Source organism: Triturus cristatus, chromosome 2_1, assembly GCF_964204655.1.
Source record: "Triturus cristatus chromosome 2_1, aTriCri1.1, whole genome shotgun sequence".
Classification (NCBI taxonomy): Eukaryota; Metazoa; Chordata; class Amphibia; order Caudata; family Salamandridae; genus Triturus; species Triturus cristatus.
Window position 1 is genome coordinate 45,022,217 of NC_140581.1, and position 21,740 is coordinate 45,043,956.

Below are 21,740 nucleotides of genomic sequence, written 5' to 3' on the forward strand. Positions count from 1 at the left end.
CAGACAGGTAATACCCATTTTTTCCGTGGGAGCTCATAAAGGGGACAAAAGAAAACAAAATGGCTCAAAGATTCGATCTTGTCCCTACATTTTGGACATTTGTCCAAGGACCCTTTTGACCATTTAGATGTAAATGAGGTAATAGGGAGAGTGACTATCCTAAACTGAAAATAAAGTTTACGATCAGTTGGTGTTTCTATCAAATCCCAATAACGTTCCTGACTGGGATGAGCCTTGATCTCCAGGTATCTAGCTGTTAGCTGGGAAGTACACCCCTTTGCAGCAGATTCCATGGCAATAAATTCCCAGTACTTGGTTTTGACAATTTCCTTTGAGGGAAAAACAGCATTTAGGGGATCATCCCAAAGGTCGTTCCAACCCAATCTGTAGAGTAACACCTTAATGGACCTCAACCAGTCTATTCTATGGAAGTGATCTTTCTCCATTATTTCTTTTAGGCCCAGCGCATAATGCTTTAGCTCCTCAGTTGACCAGATCCTACGCCAATAAAGCAATGGTCGCAAATTGGCAGTGTCTTGTATGGTTTTCAGACCTAGGTCCCAGAAAAGGGGTAACAAAGGAGTACTTTGCGGTACGCCAACGACTTTCCTTATAAACTCGCTCTCCATGGCGTTCAATCGTTTTGGGTTACTACCATATCCCCATAGCTCAGAACCATATAAGGATGAGCTACGTACCTTCATCGTATAGACCTCAAGGAGTGGGGCTATTGGCTGGGTCTGCGAGGTTTTGAATCTTTTTAGAAGGAAACCTGTCTGCTGTTTAAACTTCAAAATAGAAGAGTCTATTTGGCTTTTCCAGTACATATTCTTCTGTAATGTTACTCCCAAATAGGTGAAAGCATCCACCTGTTCCAGGGGGGAGCCATTCATTACAATTACGCTACTGAAGGGTTTATACGATCTACACGGGTTCGGGCCATTCAAAACCATAAACTTGGTCTTGGAGACGTTAATCTCCAGACCACGTAGCAAGCAGAATTCTTCAAAGCGCCGGAGGGTCAGCTGTAGGCCACTCGGAGTTTTCGAAATCAGCAGAGTGTCGTCCGCGAACATGAGGACAGGAATGCGGGTACCGGACATTGCTGGAGCATCTGAGGGGACCCGGGAGAGGAACTCGGCCACCCCGTTCACGAAGAGCGAGAACAAGGTCGGTGCCAAGACACAGCCTTGCCGCACTCCTCGCTCCACGGGGAAAGACTCCGTAACCTCGCCCTGCCTTCCCCACCGGACCCGAGCAAAATTGCCCTCATGTAGGCGGACGACCAATGCCAATAACTCCGGAGCCATCCCCAAACCCTCCAACACTTGCCACAGCTTGTCACGTGGGACCAAGTCGAAGGCCGCCCGCAGGTCGACGAACACAGCATACAAAACCCCTTTTTCCAGGACCACTGTCCTCCAATAGAGGACAATAAACCTAAAGACCTGGTCTATAGTGCTGGTTTTAGGGCGAAACCCCGCCTGCAATGGACTTAGCACATTACTGGATTCCATCCAGGTCTGGATTTTGCCCAAGACCAGCCTACCCAAAATCTTTTGTAAAGCATCTATCAGGCTAATGGGTCTATAATTACAAGCCAACGATTTATCCCCTTTTTTATATATTGGGACGATTTCCGCACCTTTCCAAGAGTACGGGATCGGCATTCCCTGTGCAATAGCATTTGCTAGGTGCATGATATATAATGACCACCTCTCTCTTTTATACAAAAAAACGTCGGCCGGGATACAGTCCATGCCGGGCGCACGACCCTGGGTGACCTTATCGAGCGCAATGTCAACATCCCCGACACTGAACACAGGGATATCATAAAACGGCCTTACCTGAGAAGGCTTACTAGCTTCCTCAGGGCCTATCGAGTATTGAGACTTAAAAAAATCTACCCAAGAACTCTGTGGTACATGATTATGAGGGCTGTCAACTATTTCGCCCTTTTTCCATTTAAAAATGTTCCAGAATTTTTTCTGGTCTTTATAAGCACATGCTGCTTTTAAGTCTTGCCACTCACATTCGTTCCAATCCTTTTTTGCTTTCCATAGGGCTTTTTTATGAATATTACGAGCAGATTTAATCTTGCTCGGATCTTTTGATATTAGAGCAAGTCCCATCTCGGTGCGAGCTTGTTTACAGGAGGCGTTATACCAACCCTCCTGTTTGCTTCTTGGAGCTTTCAGCACTACGGGGGGTTTGCAGAAACAAGATTTTAGTTTTCCAACTAGCTTCCCATGGATTTCCTCAAATGTTACTGAGGGTTGTCCTAAATTACCTACTGCCGTAATTGACGACAGTGCCTCTTCAACGTGGGACTCTATACTATCCAACAAATCTGGGTGTTCTACTACGTAGCGCCATTTAAGGTGGCGTTCGTTATTTGATAGAACTACCGCTGGACCATTCTTATCGGGAATTTGATCTTTGCTAGCTCCCATTCTAAAATCAAACGCGGCTACTAGGGGATTGTGATCGCTTTCAATCCGTGTCTCAACCACCATGTCCACTAACATATGCCACATCCTCAAATGGACTAAGAGGTAATCTATATTACTTGCCCTTGTACCATTGCTATACGTTTTCTTACACATCCTATCTGACTTGGTTCTGCCATTGGCTGCCCTCAGCTGGTTACCCAGGCAGAACCCTTTCAGGTACAGGGCCGCCTCAGTCCATTTGCCGACTGTCTTTGCCTCAAGCTGTGGGACACCCCATTTTGCATCCTCTTCCTCTGTCAGGAGCATGTCTTGAGACCCGAGTGGCTCAAAGGTCGTATTAAAGTCTCCAGCGATAAGTGGGAGCACATCAAAGGGGCTAGATTCTACAATGGTGTTTAATGCAGATATCACCTCAGATTTTTTCCCACCTGGTAAACCCCTTGCATATACATTAAAAATGTCAATTTTAAGGTTTTGCGGACTGGTCAGCCTAATTCCCAATATATCGGGGTTCTGTGTTTGGATAATTTGAACTTTGCATTCCAGGTTCTGTTTAACCCAGATGATCAGGCCTCCTGATGCCCGTCCCCTGGGCTTTTTCTCTGCCGGGACAAAAAAGTTCAAATATCCCAGCATGAACACCGGGTCCACTGACCATGTCTCTTGAAAAAGACAGATGTCATGCTTACTGATAAAATCCACCCAAAGGGGAGATGATAGCTTAGAGTTTATACCCGCCACATTCCAAGATAAAAACAATACGTGGCTTGCAGAGTTGGATCCCCCTTCCATACTCCCTGTGATTGATATAGGGGAAGGGACTATATCTTGACCAAGACAAGGCCTGGGGTTAATGCCTAAGATTTCGTTCTGACATTCAACAGGGATACCTTGTACACTGGTCCCTATCATATTTACTTGTACAAGGGATGTATTAACATCACTACCATTAAGCGGATCACTATCACACATACCCTCATCTCCCGTACATTTGTTTTACCACATTTACCTAATGTTAATAAGGATACACATGGTATAACATCGTTAGAGTGTATACTACCATTAAACAGTCAGTCACAGTCCGCTAACCCAGAGAGTACATCGAATCTGTTAATCGATCTTATATCCTCAAAAAAGGTTCCATTAGTCAAGGGGCCCCTGCGTGTATTCCCACCTGTAAACTGTGGCTTGGATACATAAAAGTAAGACAGTGGCATTGTACTTATCATAGAAGAAGAAGCGGAAGCGTTTTGGGGCCAGGAACAAATGTATTCCACACACCGCCTATCCCTAAAATTAATAACAACACAATCCCCCTTGGATGATTTGGTATTTCTGCCCACCCAGTTTACACGCCTTGCATATAAGATCTCGGCACTCATCTGGGCCGGCAGTGGTCGTTTGGCATTAAGCCAATGCGTGCATTTGTTCTTTAAATCCCAATAGGATTCCCTTGCCCCCTTCGCCAGGTTGGGAACCCCAGTTAAAATCACCACGTAGGGGGCAGCTTCAGGGGGTAGATGTAGATCAATTAGGCCTGAAGAGGCCTGTGCTCCAGACTGAATGATTGGAAACTGCCTGTCAGTTCCTACTCTACTTTCCCTAGGGCTAGTTGGTATCGGGTGTGGGGAAAGATGTTCATCTACTATCCTAGTGTCCACTACTGGGGTCTGGTCAGACTCATGGGGGATAGGTCGATTATCTAGTGTAGAGTTAACCAAATTACTAGCAGTAGGTTTGGTCACAATCCGTTGGCCTGTTATACCAGAATGCTCTTTTAACGAGCTCAGGTGTTGTTTGCCACCCCGAGAATTACCCGATGCAAGTGAGAGTTCCATACATACGAGTCTACTCTCAATGGAGCCTAATCTTTCGTAGATGGGATCACATAATTTCTTAACAATACTTTCCATTTTAACCCAAAAAGATACTGTATCAGTTACTTCCACATCCACCGTCCCCAACGATGGTAATAGATGTGACCTTGATTCAGTTGTTTGGGGTTTGGGGTGTGAGGCAATAGCCTTCGATGGAACTGGGGCTAGGGATTGACCAGCCTTAGTATTAACGATCTTCCAAGCGGCTTTCTTTTGGTTACCCCTACAGTTTTTTTTCAGGGTGGTGGCTGGTTGTTGCTTGCCGGTAGCCGCATTTATGTTGCTGGTTGAGCGAGTCTTAACACCTAACAAAGGTTCAGAAGTGGAGACCCCATTACCCATGTTAACATTATCAACATTATCGTCCGTTATTTCAATCAAAGACATGGGGCAAATCATTGACTCGTTAGTTTGTTCTTCCATCACGGGCGATACTGGGCTCGAAGAATCCAACCTTACAGGCTGACCACAGGGAGGTGATTTTGAGTTGACCATACTCCCCAAAGAAGACCTCTTGTCACAGAGAATGTCTAATGAAAGTCTTTTCTCAGTTAATTCAATGTCCTTAGCAAGGGCTGTCTGCACTCTCACCAAGAAGTTGTCCAATGTTCCCATTAGGGCACCCCCAGTCGATTGCAAGGTAGGACCATCCCTTTTCTGCGTTTTATCCATTTTTGGCATCTGGTCACCACGTTTTAAAACAAAGCCCCTCTGAGTTACGAAGGTGCTGTAATTAGCTTGCACTTACCAGGCTCCCAGATTTGCAAGCAGCAGGTGTTAGAGAGGGGTCCCGTTCCGTTCTCTGGCGTTCTCGGACGGGCTCAGACGGGCCCGCCCTTGGCCCGGGCTTGGCCCGGACTTGGCCCGCGCGCGTCCCGCGAAGCGGGGGCCGTGAGGAGTTTTATAGCGTCAGGGCGGGAGGGCGGGAGTACGGGAAGAGGACACAGCTGTGTTCAGTCACGAGGCTGCTGGTCCTCGCAGTCCCGCATTACACTCGCTTCCTCGGGTGACAGCCTCCAATGAGGATTTCAGGCGACTCCTCCGCTGCTCTGCCTTGGATAGACCCCTCCGTTAAAAGCACGTTATTAAAATCAGTGTCAAACTCCTTCCACGAACGGCACCCGCGAAGGGGGGCCGTGAGGAGTGTTATAGCGTCAGGGCGGGAGGGCGGGAGTACGGGAAGAGGACACAGCTGTGTTCAGTCACGGGGCTGCTGGTCCTCGCAGTCCCGCATTACACTCGCTTCCTCGGGTGACAGCCTCCAATGAGGATTTCAGGCGACTCCTCCGCTGCTCTGCCTTGGATAGACCCCTCCGTTAAAAGCACGTTATTAAAATCAGTGTCAAACTCCTTACACGAACGGCACCCCTCCAGATACAAACAAACAGCATCCCAGGGGGGGAATTCACGCTCTTTGTCCCTCTCTCGCCTCCACTATCAGCCGTTTTTAGATTCGGGTGATAGAAATCCGAGAAATCCGCAAGGTAAAAGCTGCAATGGGAGCTGCAGAACGCCAACCAATCTCCACCACACAGAAAGGAGAAGTCCAAGGGATAACTAGGAGCTCAGTGTAAAAAAAAAAATACTTGGTTCCAAGTCTTTTTCACCAACTTCCTCCTTATAGTCCTCCAAAAAAGGGGGTTAAAGCCTTATCACTCCTTATTACTCCTTAAGACAGCTTATTTTTCGTCATGCAGAAACAGCCTGCCCCAGGTCTACCTCAAAAATACAGTCAGAAATTCCCTGTAAGCTATCCAGGACTCCAACTCCCAGAAGTCACCACTGTGCAAAAAAATGTTTTTTTTTTACTTTACTTTATAGAATACTCGTGCCAGTGGGCTTCGTACAGGTATAATTCTTACTGTAGCCCTCCAAGGTATAACCGATTGCCCAGCAGCAGGCTGAAGTCCTTCTCCCCCGTTTTACAGCAGCTGTTGCAGCAACCTCTTCATCTCAGCACTCCAATCCAGCACTCCACGCGCTCCTCTCAACGAGCCTGCACGAGACAAAATCTCCCCGGCTCCTCTGCTCACCCGCAGTCACCGCTATGGGCAAGAGAATTCCTCAAGGTGAGAGGAAACAAACGAAACCGGGCGCGAAGGTGAGCGCGAAATCGCCAGATAGCAGCTTCCCTCTACTCCATCCCCGTGTGTGCCTCCATTGACGGGGGGGGCGTGGTTCAAGCTTCACCTTTGTTTATAAATACCTCTAATTCAACAAGGCTGTAAACATCCACACCAGAACACTGTCTCTATGAAAGACCAGGTATGAAACAACAAGTCCTACTTCCGGAAGTACGCCTCCGTTACATAGCCATCAGTCACTGTGGGTCATGGATCTATTTAAGCAATTTTGTATCTCAGTACCTTCAAACGGATGGCACAACGTAGAACAGCCAAGGTACCTGGCCCAGCCCGGCCTCCTCTGGTCAGCGGGCTTCGCCCGGGCGCCGCCCGCGCGCGTCCCGCGCTGCGTTGAGCCTTTGGATCTTTTAAGTGTGCTGGGCGCGGGCTGATGTCGTCACAGCCGGGCGCCCAGCAACAGGGCTTCTGGGAGTTATAGTTCTTTAGGCCGTTTCCCTCACGGCGTTATCTGGCCAATGATGGTGCTTGATTCTCCCCCGCAGTAGCCGTTCCCCTCACGGCGGCAGCAAGAGCAATGTGGCAGGGTGTCCGGTAAGGTCCTCCAAATGCGCGTCCCGCGCTGCGTTGAGCCTTTGGATCTTTTAAGTGTGCTGGGCGCGGGCTGATGTCGTCACAGCCGGGCGCCCAGCAACAGGGCTTCTGGGAGTTATAGTTCTTTAGGCCGTTTCCCTCACGGCGTTATCTGGCCAATGATGGTGCTTGATTCTCCCCCGCAGTAGCCGTTCCCCTCGCGGCGGCAGCAAGAGCAATGTGGCAGGGTGTCCGGTAAGGTCCTCCAAATGCGCGTCCCATACCACTCAATACCCTTCCCCACCCCTAAACCCTAAAAACACCATAACCGACCTATACCCCTACCCACCCCTAAATACAAAAGAAACCCTTACCACCCTTTACCCTACCCACCCCTAAACACTAAAAACACCCTTAGCACCCAATACCCCTTCTCACACCTAAACCCTAAAAACATCCTTAGCACTAAATACTTCTTTACCCACCCCTAAAACACCCTTACCACTCTGTACCTCTACCCACCCCTAAACCCTAGAAAATACTTTTACCATCCTGTAGCCCCAAATCATCCCTAAACCCTTAAACACCCTTACATTATATACTTACCTTAAATACACTTACCTTGCGTATTAAAAAGGCATGCGTGGCAAAGGTATATGCATGGTAAAGCCAGTGTGTGCTAAATGATGCATATTAAAGGCATTGCATGTTAATGCCTGTGGGTGACTTTGATGTCTGCCTTTTCCAAGAGACGTGGAGTTTGGTCCCACTATATAGGGCAGGATACACCTACTTTCATATACCTGCAATTTCCATCGGGAGAGGGCGTCCATCTGGAGGTTTGATTGCTTGGATAAGTATAGCTTTAGATTGTCGAATCACTCTACAAACCAGCACAAGTCCAGACATTTTGTGGCTAAGCATCAGGGGACCTAGGGGTGGACTCCAAATACGCAAGAGGGACAAAGGGTGGCAGGCCCTCGGCTACCATTTCAGCATTAGATGGATGCCTACCTAACTGCTCAACCCAAGCACAAGTATTAGTTGCAGGAGATTTCAATTGCACCTATGAACCGCTGGCTATAGAAGACCTATCAGGAGCAGAAGATCAAGATAGCAAATGGGCAGTACCCCAACTTGACCTCCCCATAGTAAAAAGATGGACAAAACAAGTGCTCCAACTTAATGCTATTGCCATGGAGTATGGATTAAGGGCAACAAACGGAAGGTCGCTGTCTGACAAGCATGGTGCTAACACTTATAACAGAGCCAGCTGCCCATCTCGGATTGACTATATCCTCCTAGATGTTAAATTGTGGGGGGAATCTGGTCGATATGCTAGTGGGATCGACAACAGAGAGCGACCACAACCCCCTGTGCCTGACTCTGAAGCCCTTGTAGGAGGTAACCCATCACTAGCCGAATAATACACCTCTGACAATTACCAGAGATGTAGTCCCATCTAACTGCAGAAAATTCTTGAAATGGAAGGAGGTCATTTTAAGTAATACAAAGACCGCTAGTATCAAACAAGAGCTTAATTCAGGCATAGCCAAGCTCCAATCTGCAGCTAATAGTGCTACAAGATCAACAGACACTTCAAGGGTCCACGCACACACTGTTGCCCAAATAAGCTCATATTTCCAAGTTTCAGACATGAGCAAAAAATCTTGCAGCACCACCAAAGATCCCTACTCCTGGTACAATAAAGATTGGAGGGCTAAAAGATCAACTCTGGCCAAAGCCATTAAAGAGAAAAACCAGTTGCACATAAAATCTCCCAGAAAATCCAACAAAGTAGCCCAGTGCGAGGCCAAGGCAAGTTGGGACGAATCACGCTGGGTACAACTGAAAGATGCCTGCTTAACTAAAGACACCAATTTGTTTTGGAAACTAGTAACCTGGGGCAGCAAGACAGGTGCTCGCTCACCCCCAAACTATATTACCAGCCAGGTTTGGTATGACCATTTCTAAGGCCTTTATTCAGCAGTGGAGGCAAATGCGGAAGGGGAACCAGACGGCGCAAATGGGTCCATGATGGAAGAGGAACGCTTTAGCCTTCTGGAGGCAGAAGCTGCAATAAGCAGAATTGTCCCTTCAAAAGCTGCAGGTTCTGGCGGTTTGCCAGGCGATTTGTTCTTGGCTGATCCCGACAAATGGGCTCAATGCATCTTACTACTAGCAAATGCCATAGCTGATGTTACGCCAGTCCCAGTGTCTTGGAAGAGCGCCAAAGTAGTCCCCATATAAAAAGGGTGCAAGGGATAACCCCGCCCACTACAGACCAATCAGTCTGATAGATACTATACAGAAGGTCTTTGGCTGGATGCTTCTACACAGGACGAGTATATCCTTTCCCAGTATCACGCCGGATTCAGATCAAAGAGTGGGACAATGGACCACTTTTTTAGACTTCTCCTTATTTATTGGAAGGTAGTTGTGCTGGGCAAGGGCAGTCTTTACCTCGCATTTATCAATCTGAAGACTGCCTTTGACCTAGTCCCTAGATCTAAACTGTGGGCAACGCTTGGTGGGATGGGTATCCCCCCGTTCATCCTTAAACTACTAATTCGACTTCATGAGGGGAATGTCGCCCAGGTCAGGTGGGGGGAGCAGGGTCAAACAACAGAGCACATCCCTGTTAATAGAGGGGTTCAACAGGGATGCGTCTAGGCTCCAACCCTGTTCTCCCTATATGTGAACGGGGTAGTTGACTTCCTCCTGGAGGAGCCTGCTGACTCGCCCACTTTGGGAGGTAACAAGATACTAACCCTGCTATTCGCAGACGATACCCTGCTGATTTCCAAGACCCCAGCGGGGTTACAGTGTCTTATTAATAGATTTCAACTTTTCTGGGATAACATGGGATTGGTTATAAACAGCTCCAAAACCAAATATATGACTTTTAATTGCCACAGGTCATACAAAAGCGGCCCTTTGCTAGGTGGTGTCCCCCTCGAAAAGGTGGACACCTTTGATTATCTGGGTGTAAGATTTTCTGACAAGATGTCCTGGAAACCCCACGTAGCAAAGATGTTGATGGGACATAAAAGAATAACTGGAGTAATTGGGAAAGGACATCGCCTTTTGCATACTAGGCCCATGGCCCCAGCACTCCAAATCTATGACCTAAAAGCAGTCAGCTCTGCCGTTTACGGAGCAGAAGTCTGGGGGTTCGACAAACTTGATGAGCTCTGCAATTCAGAATGTACATTTCTGAGACACCTGGTCATGGTACCCAAATACGTCCCCCTTGCTCCCCTTTTGTTAGATATGGGTAGGCGGTCATTGGGTGACATAGCTAGGTTGCGCCCCCTACAATTTTGCGCCCGTATTAGGTGGACCCCTGAACTCTCTTCCTATGCAGAAGCCATGACTGAGATTATTAGCCTAGACACCTGCGGGAAAATAGGCTGGATTGCTAATATTAAAAGAGCACTGTCAGCTATGGGTCTCCAGGAGTGCTGGGCCGGCCAGGTACCCCCGAGGAGAGAGGAATTCAAACCCTTATACTGGGTATGGGTGGACCTACGAGAGAACTGAAATCCCAACGTGGGCAAACTAACACTAGAATTCTATTCCCACAAGCAGTCTAGATATTTTGAGCCCTTTCTCTACACAATTAAAGTACCAAGAGATGGAACACTCCACATCCACTTTAGGCTCGGAACTCTCCCTGTCCGTGAGGCGACAGCAAAGTGGAGCACAAGCAAGGAGAAAAACTGCCCATGTTGCAAGGCGCCGATTGAAAGCACTGCCCATTTAATGTTTGCTTGCCCGGCATACAAATCATCTCGGGCAAAATGGTTGAAACCGCTCTGTCGACAACTGGGCACACAAGACTACTATACAGCAATACGTATTCTTAGATCCGATCCGAGGCCGTTTTACGCATGTTGTGTAGCAAAGTTTCTAGGACAAGCATGGCTCACAAGTGTAAGGTGCTCGCAAGAAAGACAGCCTCAATTGAAAGCAGATTAGCGGGGACCTCAAAGCCCTGTTATATAAGATGCTGGACCCTCTTTGCAAATGCACTTTCTTCGTTAAAATGTTTGCTGTTAGCTAAGGAAAACTGAATGTCTCTTTGAACTTTCTTAATATTCCATTATAACAAGGAAATATTACATGATTTAATCCTAGTTTTAATGCTGACATGTACTATATAATTCGAACTAAATTGTGTATTTATTAATTGTTTTCCTGTTTTAAAGTTTTAATTTATTAACTCTTTGAATATGACATTCGTATCATTGCTTTATGCGCTTAATTGATCATTTTTGCTGTAGTAACATCCATGCAAAACGAATGACGCTGTAAATCTGAGTTCTGCTCTTCCAAAGAACAGCAATGTGTTTTTATTGTAACTGCAGCTTTTATGACATCTTTGTCAAAATAAAGCTTATATTGATTGATTGGTTAATGTCTGTGTTGTAAAGGCTGTTTCCCACTTGCATGCTCAGAGACTAGTTACACCTCAGAAACACACCAGCATGTATAATTGCTGAATTGTGTGAGAATGGTTGTCACAGCATGTGTGTAGATATGGGGTAGAGTTTGCCTATTTTGTTATGTGTTATGTTTCCAGAAATCAGAGGTCAAAACAGCATTGATAATGAAGGATACTGGTGACATGGGAATGCAGCCTTTTTTTTCTCTAGTTAATGGTCATTGTGGCAGCATTGTATGAGCTTTGAATATATGTCTATGTGTATTGAAATGTATCTGGAATCTAACACCCTGTATTCAGCTACAGCCATCAGTGCTCCAGAGAGAAAGCTGAGGCGCTTTTACTACAAATAAGATGACGTCCAGAATGTGGCTGGCATGTGAGCCATCCCTCATGTGCATTCTCCTTCCCATCAATTGTCGGATGGAGGCAGGAGGGTGGGTTAGGCCATCACCATGTGACCTCGAGGTCATCAGACTCATAAGCTCAGATGACTCTGTGACGCACGTATGTTTACGCATGCTTTGCTGTGCGTGCACAATGCATCTGTTTACTTTCACTATCTCCAATGTCGGAGAACTGCAGCTTCAGAAGACTGGCCGTGCGTCCTGCAGGTAAGTCAGCCGTCCCTCCATGAATGACCCCATGCCCTCTACTACGTCCTGGAGACAGCCTGCCTGAGTAGAGGTGGGAGACCCACTGAGAGCTCGAATCAGGCTCGCGCCAGAGCCCCGGCACTTGCTCAGCTCAAGGTGTTCTTGGTCCGCCATTGAGCGTAAAAAGAACTGCAAAACACTCATTAACCTGTGCTGTAAAATTGAAAACAGAAAACAATACCCACTTAATGACTGAACTCCAGAATGTGGAGCCAGAAAGCCTGTAATCAATTCCAGATGCCAGCTCTCAAATTGTGTGATCTTAGGCAAATATTTCATTTCACTGAGCCTGTATATATGACAGCTCACTTGCCTCTTAGTTCAGCAGTAGTGTCTATGTTGTCCCCGAGAGGGAGGGTGTTAACTAATATTTCTAAGTTCTTGTTTAAAAACTGTCACTTTTTAAAATGACCTCTAAATGCAGTGATCTAATGTATTAAGATGAAATGCTTCAATGTGTTAAATAAATGCCCTTTTTTTAACTTTGAAGACTTTGTCATATTTTTGAATGACGTTTGTTGGGTGATTCACACGTCAAATATTTTAAGTGCTCGGCTTGTACAAGGAATACAGACCCTTGGCTCAGCTAATTTGTTTCCTTACCCACCCTTTTGTGTGCCCAGCCCCTGCCATAAGCTGAGCAAGGCCAGTTTTGGGACAGGAAATGGTCCAATGGCACACTTTATTTTCCATGAATCTAGGCTTATACAAAGCATGCTGAAATCCATCACCAGGGCTTAAGTGACTTTATTAAAGTGATTATGAACCAGCCCCTGATTCTACCAAAATATCTGGAAAAAGTATTTCTTGTGAGTGATGCTGTCATTATTCCAATTTCAAGTTTTATTTCTTGCATTCAAAAAGAGTAATTGCTTTTTAGGTCGAGCCTAGAGGCATTGCCATGCGCTGCTCTGCGAGAAATGCTGTAATCCCTCTGTGGGGTTAGACCACGCCCACCACTTTCTATTTGTTGTTTAATGTGCCTTTCAAAAATGCATGAATGTTATTGGTGAAATGCTGGTCTTTGTCCCATCTTTGGGTGTGTGTTTACTTTCCTGGCGACATAACCTGTTACATATGCCCCTACTTTTAAAAATGTATTTAATCGTTTGTTCAGCGCACTTTTTTAAAATTGAGTGGTCCAGAAACGTTTCTTGATGCTTCTCTGACACGCGCTCGTTAATGTGCGCGTGTCAAAGTGACCGCTAGTTGGACATCCACTGCTTGCACTCAAGCTCTTACATAGGTTTCCTCTGCACTCACGTGCAAGCCGTTTTATAATAAAATTAAGTTTTTCACTGTAGCTAAGTAAGATATATGTCCACCAACCAGTGCTGCCGGATTGTAGAAGGGAGTAGTATTTCCCTTAGTATTAGAATTAGGACCTCATGAGATCAGTAAGGGCACTCGGGAGGGTTCTCCCGTAGTTGCAGGGCCGATCCACCTGCGAGCCTCGCGCAGTCTCCGCTGCTAAGGGAAATGATACTCCCTTCTACAATCCGGCTGCACTGGTTAGTATAGGCCACCGCTGATACAATACTAGAACTATCATTGGTCCTGACGAAGCGCTCTGGCCTCCTTCTGAGGCCACACATAGCACGAAACATGTTGACCATCATATATGTCCATTAGATAATATTACCCCTTAGAGCAGCACCACACACTTTGTTTTTTAACAATAACACATGGATCACCCTAATAAAAGTACTCACTCCCCCTCCAGTCATTTTTTAACACACCACTTTAGACTTCACTGCTACTCACACCCACGCACAAATACGGCTTCATCAAAAGATCTCCAAAAAAGAGACCCTTCGGGGGATCCGTAGGGCATCGCGGCGCCGGCCCGACTAGGAGCATAGCCCAATGATGAAGCATGACATCCTTCGGGGTGTGTAAGGGCATCATGATGAGGGCACACTATCCCCCACAGATAGAGTAGCACACAACAAAAGTACTCTCCATCTCTTCCTTTCCCTCTATCGAGGTACAGTGACTCCCTTTGTGTACTAATTGCCTTTCTGGAGCACGGGTCACTGGACCTAATAATCAGCTCCTAGTGTCCCCCCCTCTTCATAAATATGATAAGGTCTCGCATAGACAATAATTTCATATGAGTTCTATATAAGGAAACAAAAATGCTTATAATCCTTTTTTGTTATAGCATTTCAACATGCTGCACAGCACCCACACTGCTTGGCTGCATAGCTTAAAAACATTGGCAAAGCCAATAGCTCTGACTAAACACTTAGTCGGTCCTAAAAGCGAGACCTATTGGCTATGCCAATGCTTGTTTTTTGGTAGGCATGGGGAGATTAGGTGATTTGCCTTGAATCACAGGATGCTGAGCGGACGCCTGAACCTGGTTTCCCAGCTCCAATGTTTTTAGGCATGTTGTACAAAATCCTACCTAGTGCAGCAAGGCTGAAAGTATAAAATAAAAAAAAGTGCTATGACACCTTCAACGATGGCCCCGCAGAAGCGATTTTGTATTACTTTCAACCATAATGCACAGCAACCGCACAACGTGGCTTAAAAAACATAGTAAAACCAAATAATAGGACTATTTGGCTCTGTCAATGTTTTCTTTGCCACGTTGTACAAATGCGTGGCTGCTGTGAAGCTTGTTTGAAAGTAAGAAAAAAAGTGCTATTAAGAAAGAGGACAACGTTGACCATGTCACAGCACTTATTTTTTTAAGACTTTTAGCCAGATGCAGTGCAGTTAGACTGCTTTACAAAATGACTGTAAACATTGACAAAGCCAGTAGAACTTGTTCCATAATGTTTTTTATCTGTAGGGAAACTGGTTTGCACAGGAACTTTACTTTCTTATGATCTTATAATCCTTCTATTGGGGTAAAATTTCAAAGCTTAGTCCTTTGGTTTTATTTAAATAGGACTGCATCTTTAGTAATTACGAGCTCTGCTCTCTCCTATCTTTCTATTCTATTTTCATAATCTTTCCTCTGCATTTGCTGTCTGACGTTGAAGCTCTTTTTTGAGCATTAGCAGTAGTCTACCAATCCTACTACATACATACAGTTCTGTCTGTGACATCTGGGAACAGTTTGGGATTTGAAACAACTTTGGGGCATATTATCAAGACACGGCGTTAAAATAATAGCCGCTTTAGCGGCAGAAAACTGCCGCTAACGTGGCGATAATGGGCTTGATAATATGCCCTTGAGAATTCCCATAGAAGCCCATGTTCTGGTGTCAACATGGGCTTCTATTGGAATTCTCTGCGGCATATTATCAAGGCCATCATCTCTGCTTTAGCGGCAGTTTCCTGCCGCTAAAGCGGCGATAATTTTAATGCCGTGCTTGATAATATGCCCCTCTGGTTTTCTCCTTCTGTTTACAGGAGTTCTATGCTTTTTAGGTCGAGCATGGGCAACTGCAAATTAAAAAACAAAAGTAAAAAAACATTGCCATTTTAAACGCCAACAGCTCTAAAAAATGCGAGACCGATTGCATTGCAAATGCTTGTTAAATATAGTGTCTATTCCGGATTTGTTTTGGTAACAAGCTCTTCTTACACAAGATTGCACCTCTGTGTCTCTCGTTTCTTTTGATCACATTACTTGCTTTTTTCCTCTTTCTCCCAGTTATTCCTATGAAACAAAGGATGGTAGATTTGGAAAGTGCTTTCACTGCCAGCCAAGAATGTTGTGGTGAAATCTGGTTTTGGTGCGTGCATTAAAATACACAGGGCGAAATTCACAAAGGTAGACTTATACTTTAGGTGTAAACTTCGACTTTTGGTCTAAGTTTACCTTTGTTAATCAGGTCCCATTTCAAGGGGAGGAGGTGCGGGGGCATTGTTTGAACCCTCCAACATTCAGTAATTTAAGTGGAATGCCGAAACAATTATTTAGAACAACTAACCCTGAAAGTCATTTTTTCTGTTCCCAGATTCTCTGTTGTTCCCAAACATACACACTCCCTCTGCGCCACAGTGTCATCTGGGCAGCTGTGGGCAGAATCCTGCACCGCCGCCCATCATTGGGTCTGTGAAAGGCCGGCCATCACCATCCAGCTGGTGCGGGAGAGCCCTGCTCCCGCAAGCCTTCGCCTCGACGATGTGATTTACACCAGCCCGGGTCACCAGTGACGTGCTCTTGCCAGATCCGCTGTGGAGAGACGTTTGCCAAAACTTCGCTGAGGCTTAACGAGAAGGATATGTTTGCGGTTTACACGTCATTCTGGCGCCCACAACTGGCCGTTAAGTAGAACATTTCTGACCACAGCAACTAAATGAGCATGAACCCCAATCAAAGGAGTAGCCAGAAAATTAATATAGTCCCAACTATGAACCATGTCTTAAATAGCTCTGAGCAATCAGGTGAAGCAGACACGTCTGGAAGCTCAGGGGATTCTTGAGGCTGTGCCTGCATTTCACGAGGTGCTCTCCACCACTCTACGGACTAACCTGGCCTTCTATTGGAATTCTATAACGCATATTAGCAAGCCCATTATCGCCGTTTTAGCGGCAGTTTCCTGCCGCTAAAACGGCAATAATTTTATCGCCGGTCTTGCTAATATGCCCCTAGGTTCCCTGATTAAAATGGAGATAAGTCCTGATCCCTTCATCATCAATTACCCATCTAACCTCTCAAAGAATGCAGCAAAAAAACACAAACATAGAATCCTCAAAGCTAGTCCAGAAACCCTCGTCTATGTCCCCTATTTCTGCACAAACAAGGGCACTGTGGTTAATGACCTCATCTTTTCTACCAGGAAATGTGCTTGCTGGCGTACCGTGCTCTACTCCAAGTTACATATATCAGGAGCTAAGAAAACCCCTCATGGTCTCAAGCTAACAACGTCTCCTTCGACCTCCCTCAAAGCCTCCACCACTATCACCCTGTATAATAATGGGATAATTCTAATACAAGCCTCCAATGACAACCTTGCTAAGATGGCCAATATTTACCCCACCCTCAGAAAAGCGGTATATGCCAACTCCACTGTCCCCTACTCATCTACCACCTATTCGATGGGTTTACCTAGTACTCCCCCATTAACAGCTGTGAGTTCCTCACTCTCCCTAAACCTTTCCCCGTCAGGTGACCTTTCCACCTTCCCTATAATGCTAGGCTAGAACCTGTGCAACGCTTCCCCTCAGCCCCTGATCTACCCAACCCTCAGCTCAATGACCTTCCCCCCCTTGCTAAGGCCCCAACCTCACCATCTAAAGATCCTCTAGTACTTTCCCATCAGTCTCCTATCCAGGAATTTCTCACCACCACTGTGGACCTCACAGGCCTTCACCAAGTCCCTCCGATGCCACTTGCCTCTCCGGCACACCCTACATCCCTCGCTCATAATTCAGACTTAGCAGTACGCCTAGATGATATATCTCTACAATTGCTCCATCTCACAGCTGAGCTACATGACCTGAAAGCCCTCAAATGATCTTCTCACCATGTTCAGCTCTTTAAATTGGCCCAGAGGCTCCACTGGGGACATTGATCACATAGGTCAGTTGTTAGCCCCCTCCATTTCGAAATCCATTCCCTCGCCAAACTCCCCACCATACCCCAGAAGCAATGAGTCCCTCTCTGTGTCCACTGATCCCCAAGACCATCTCAACTCTTGCTCTTCCCGGACCAACTCTAGCATGACCCCGCCGAGGCAAATACACTCCATCCTTTCCAACACGAATAGAGTCCCTCTCCGCAATCTGAGATGCAGTAACTCTGACAACCTTACCAGGGTGAAAGGCACCTAGACTCTCCCCCCCCTAAATCCCCGACGACTCAATTTGCACTATTAAACTGCAGATCAGCCAGAAAACACGCCTCAGATATCTTTAACCTCATCCAACACAATGACTTAGATATCATCCTCACTGAAACCTGGCTAAATCCAGCCTCCACTCCTACCCTAGACCTCCTAGTACCCCTCACTCATAATATAATTAGGCTTGACAGAATTCTGCAGCTGGGTGGGGGTCTAGCCTGTATCTACAGGAATACTCTCTCGATTTCGTAATTGGAGTCCTCTCCCACGTCCTCCTGTGAATACCTCTGTCTTAGCATTGCAAGTAAGAACCTACCGATCTGTAAACTACAAAACTTTTACCACCCAACGGGGGACAATCTCACTTTCACTGAGCAATTAATGGATATCATGTCTAGCAATGTCGACTCTGCTGTGTCACAAATCTTCCTTGGGGACTTCAACTTGCATTGGTCCAACCCAAATGACCCCGCGGTATCCTGCCTTATATCATTTCTAAATGATCAAGATTGGATTCAGTACAGTGACCAACCAACCCACAGTAAAGGTGAAACTCTAGACCTCATCATCTCCAAAGAACAGATCATCTCCTTAGAATCCACAACCCTTTGCGACTGGTCGGATCATCACAGCATCCTCTTTTATATCAACAGGGAGGTGGTGTTGAAGAAGGCTCCACCTCTTAAATCAAAGATATGTAAAAGGGATATCAGATCAATAAACCACGACCACCTGGCTGCCCAATGTAAATCTGTCCTCTCCTCCCAAGCCTCGACTTGGTCGAGGTGCAAACTCTCACGGACACCTACAACTCGACCATGGCCGTCATCATGGATGGCATTGCTCCACTTCAGCTTAAAAATACCGCATCAAAAATATCCAAATCATGGTATAATGAGAACTTAAACTCGGAACGTCGCAACCTAAGAGCAGTTGAACGCTCCTGGTGATCCAATCCCTCCTCGGACCAACTAAAACTCCTGAGTGATGTCAAATCAAGAGAGCTAAGTCTCACTATTTCAGACTACAACTAGACCAAGCAGCAAACCGCCCCAGGAAACTCTTCGAATTGGTCAAACTGCAATCGGTTAATGGTCCAAATCTCTCAGATCCGAGTGGCAACCCACCCTCCTGTGAGGAATTTGCAGTTTTCTTCACGGAGAAATCACGACTCATCTCCACTGACCTAGTCTCTAAGAAGGCTCTATTGCCCTCCTCTATTGCCGCCTCATCCCATGACTTCTCTGAAAAGTACAACTCGACCCTCATGATAGCCAAGAACAATGCGGCATGGGGCACCTTTTCCCCATTTAGTTAAAGAGACTTAGTAAAAATTCTCTAGATTATTAACCCGTCCAACCACTTCAGTGACCCGTTGCCTCCGGCCATCTTCAAGGAAATCAAGAGCGCTCTCATCCCCACCTGGACCAGGATTGTAAACCCTTCCTTATCTCAAGGCTCGATCCCCGACTGCCTAAAAGCAGCCCAGGTCTCACCCATTCTAAAAAAAACCAAGGCTGACAAATCTGATCTCAATAATTTCCGTCCTATCTCCAACATCCCCACCCTAGCGAAACTCCTTGCAAAATGTGTGCAATCCCAACTCTGTGCTCACATAGAAACGTACCAAATTCTTGACCAGCATCAATCCAGTTTTCGGGAGAGACACAGCACCGAATCGGCCCTCACACACGTTATGGATGACATTTTGAAAATGCTAGACAAAAATGAATCCTGCCTACTGATCCTCCTTGACCTTTCCTCAGCTTTCAACATGGTTAATCATGACAACCTCTTATCCATCCAACAAAACAGAATGGGTTTCTCGGATCGGGTGCTTCAATGGTTTTCATCCTTTCTTCGTCACCGAATACAGAGTCAAGGCAAATCATTCTCTCTCTCAACCCTCTCCAGTACTCATGGGTGTCCCCCAAGGATCCGCCCCTTCACTTATCCTCTTCAACCTTTTCTTGGAACCTCTAGCTAACACACTAAACTCCATGAACATTCTCTTCCACGTGTCTGCTGACGACACACAACTCTGTTTGAAAATCTCATCCCCGGAAAACATCATCTCACTCAACAATATCCTCACGTCTACTCAAAACTGGTTAACTGAGAACCATCTCCTGCTCAACACCTCCAAAACGGAATTCCGGCTCATCTCCCCCCCGAATCACATCCCTAAGTTAGACCTCTGGTTGACGCACCTCACTGCTTTCAACTGCACTCTGAACATCATAGACTCAGCCAAATCTCTCGGAGTCACCATGGACAAGCACTTGAATATGAAAAATCATATCAGCAACGTATGTAAGGGAGCAAACCACTTGATGAGGACTCTCAGAAATATTAAACCCTTCCTGCCACAAAATGATTTCAAGCAGGTGGTCCAAGTGCTTGTCTTGCCAAAGTTAGACTATGGCAGTGCTACTCTCTGTGGCCTTCCCAAATACGCCTTGGCCCCACTAAGAGCCTCATTGAACACCACTGCTAGATGGGTTACAGGCGCCAAAAGAAACAAGCACATATCCCTAGTCCTTAAATCTCTCAACTGGCTACCCTTTGAAGCCCGAATTCAGCTAAAGATTGCAGTCCTGGCACACAAAGCCCTTCACCGCAATACTCCTACGTACCTGGCGCAAAAACTTGAACCATCCTGTGGGGAGAGGGCATCAAGAAGCACCTCAACATTACTCTTGAAACCTCTTGTCCTTAATAAAAAGAGAACTTGTCACCGAGCCTTCTCCGGTGCTGCCCCAAAGATATGGAACTCTCTGCCACCGGAAGTACGCAGTCTCTCCTCGACTACAGCGTTCAAATAGGAAGCTAAAATATTCTTAATGAGCAGATTCTTACCGTAAGGGGAGGAGTCACACCTAATTCGTCTGACTTTGTTCTTATCACCATGGTACCTCCATCTATAACGTATCTTCTCTTCTGCTTTTTTTTTTTTTATTCCACATGCGTACACCTGTTTACTGTATTATCTTTTTTTTCCTCCCAATTGATGTTTATACTACCCACTTGTCCTCTCTTCCTGCCTATTGTAAAGCGCTCTGATATCCTTCGGAATCTTGTTCGTGCTATATAAAACTTTGTAAATAAAATAAATAAATAAATTCTGAAATACTCACATGTTCTTCCTTCCTGCCCCCCTTCTCCTTTCTGTGTTTTCCCATCTCACTTCCATTCATTCGTCTCATTCTTTCTGCACTTTTAGCCATCCATCGTTCTGTCTTTTCAACCCATTCAGCCTTCTTTTAAAGCACCCTTCCTTCTCTCAGCCCTTGTTTTTCAATCCTTCCTTTTTCATCCAACATTCATCCTTCTTGCTAGCCATCCATCCATCATTCCATCCATCCATCCACTCATCCATCCATCGATCCACCGTTCCATCCATTGATCCATCGATCCATCCACTCATCCATCGATCCACCATTCCATTGATCCATTCACTCATCCATCCATTGAGCCACCGTTCCATCCATCTAACCACTCATCCATCCATCCACCGTTCCATTCATCCATCCACTCATCCATCCAACCATCCACCGTTCATCCATCCATCCATTCACTGTTCCATTCATCTATCCTCCGTTCCATCCATCCATCCACTCATCCATCCATCAACCATTCCATCCAGCCATCCTTCTTTCTTTCCATTCATTCTATCCTTTCTCTCGGTTCTTTCACCTGCCTGTAAACCCTTCCCTTTTATCTATCATCCATTATTCTTTCCATGCACCCCTCTCTCCAACCATCTATCGCTCTCTTAGTCATCCCTTCTCTCTCCATCCTACGCTCTCTCCTGCCTTCTCGCCACACCAACTCCCCCGCCCCCTTCCTTCCACTGCAAGAGATAGGATTCATGAGCTTCTTGGAGACCGAAGTGTCCGATTCAAG

At 46.1% G+C, this 21,740-nt stretch overlaps 1 protein-coding gene across 1 annotated transcript in view; it reads left to right on the top strand.

Annotated features, from left to right (window-relative positions):
* The window catches only part of LOC146863688 (killer cell lectin-like receptor subfamily B member 1B allele C), a 184,346-nt gene extending 168,135 nt beyond the window's left edge, over positions 1-16,211 (top strand). Inside the window, exon 6 of the mRNA XM_085627826.1 lies at positions 16,005-16,211. Coding sequence (XP_085483952.1) covers positions 16,005-16,203 — 199 coding nt within the window. The 3' untranslated portion in view covers positions 16,204-16,211. The remainder of the gene's footprint in view (positions 1-16,004) is intronic.
* Positions 16,212-21,740: the final 5,529 nt, after the last annotated feature.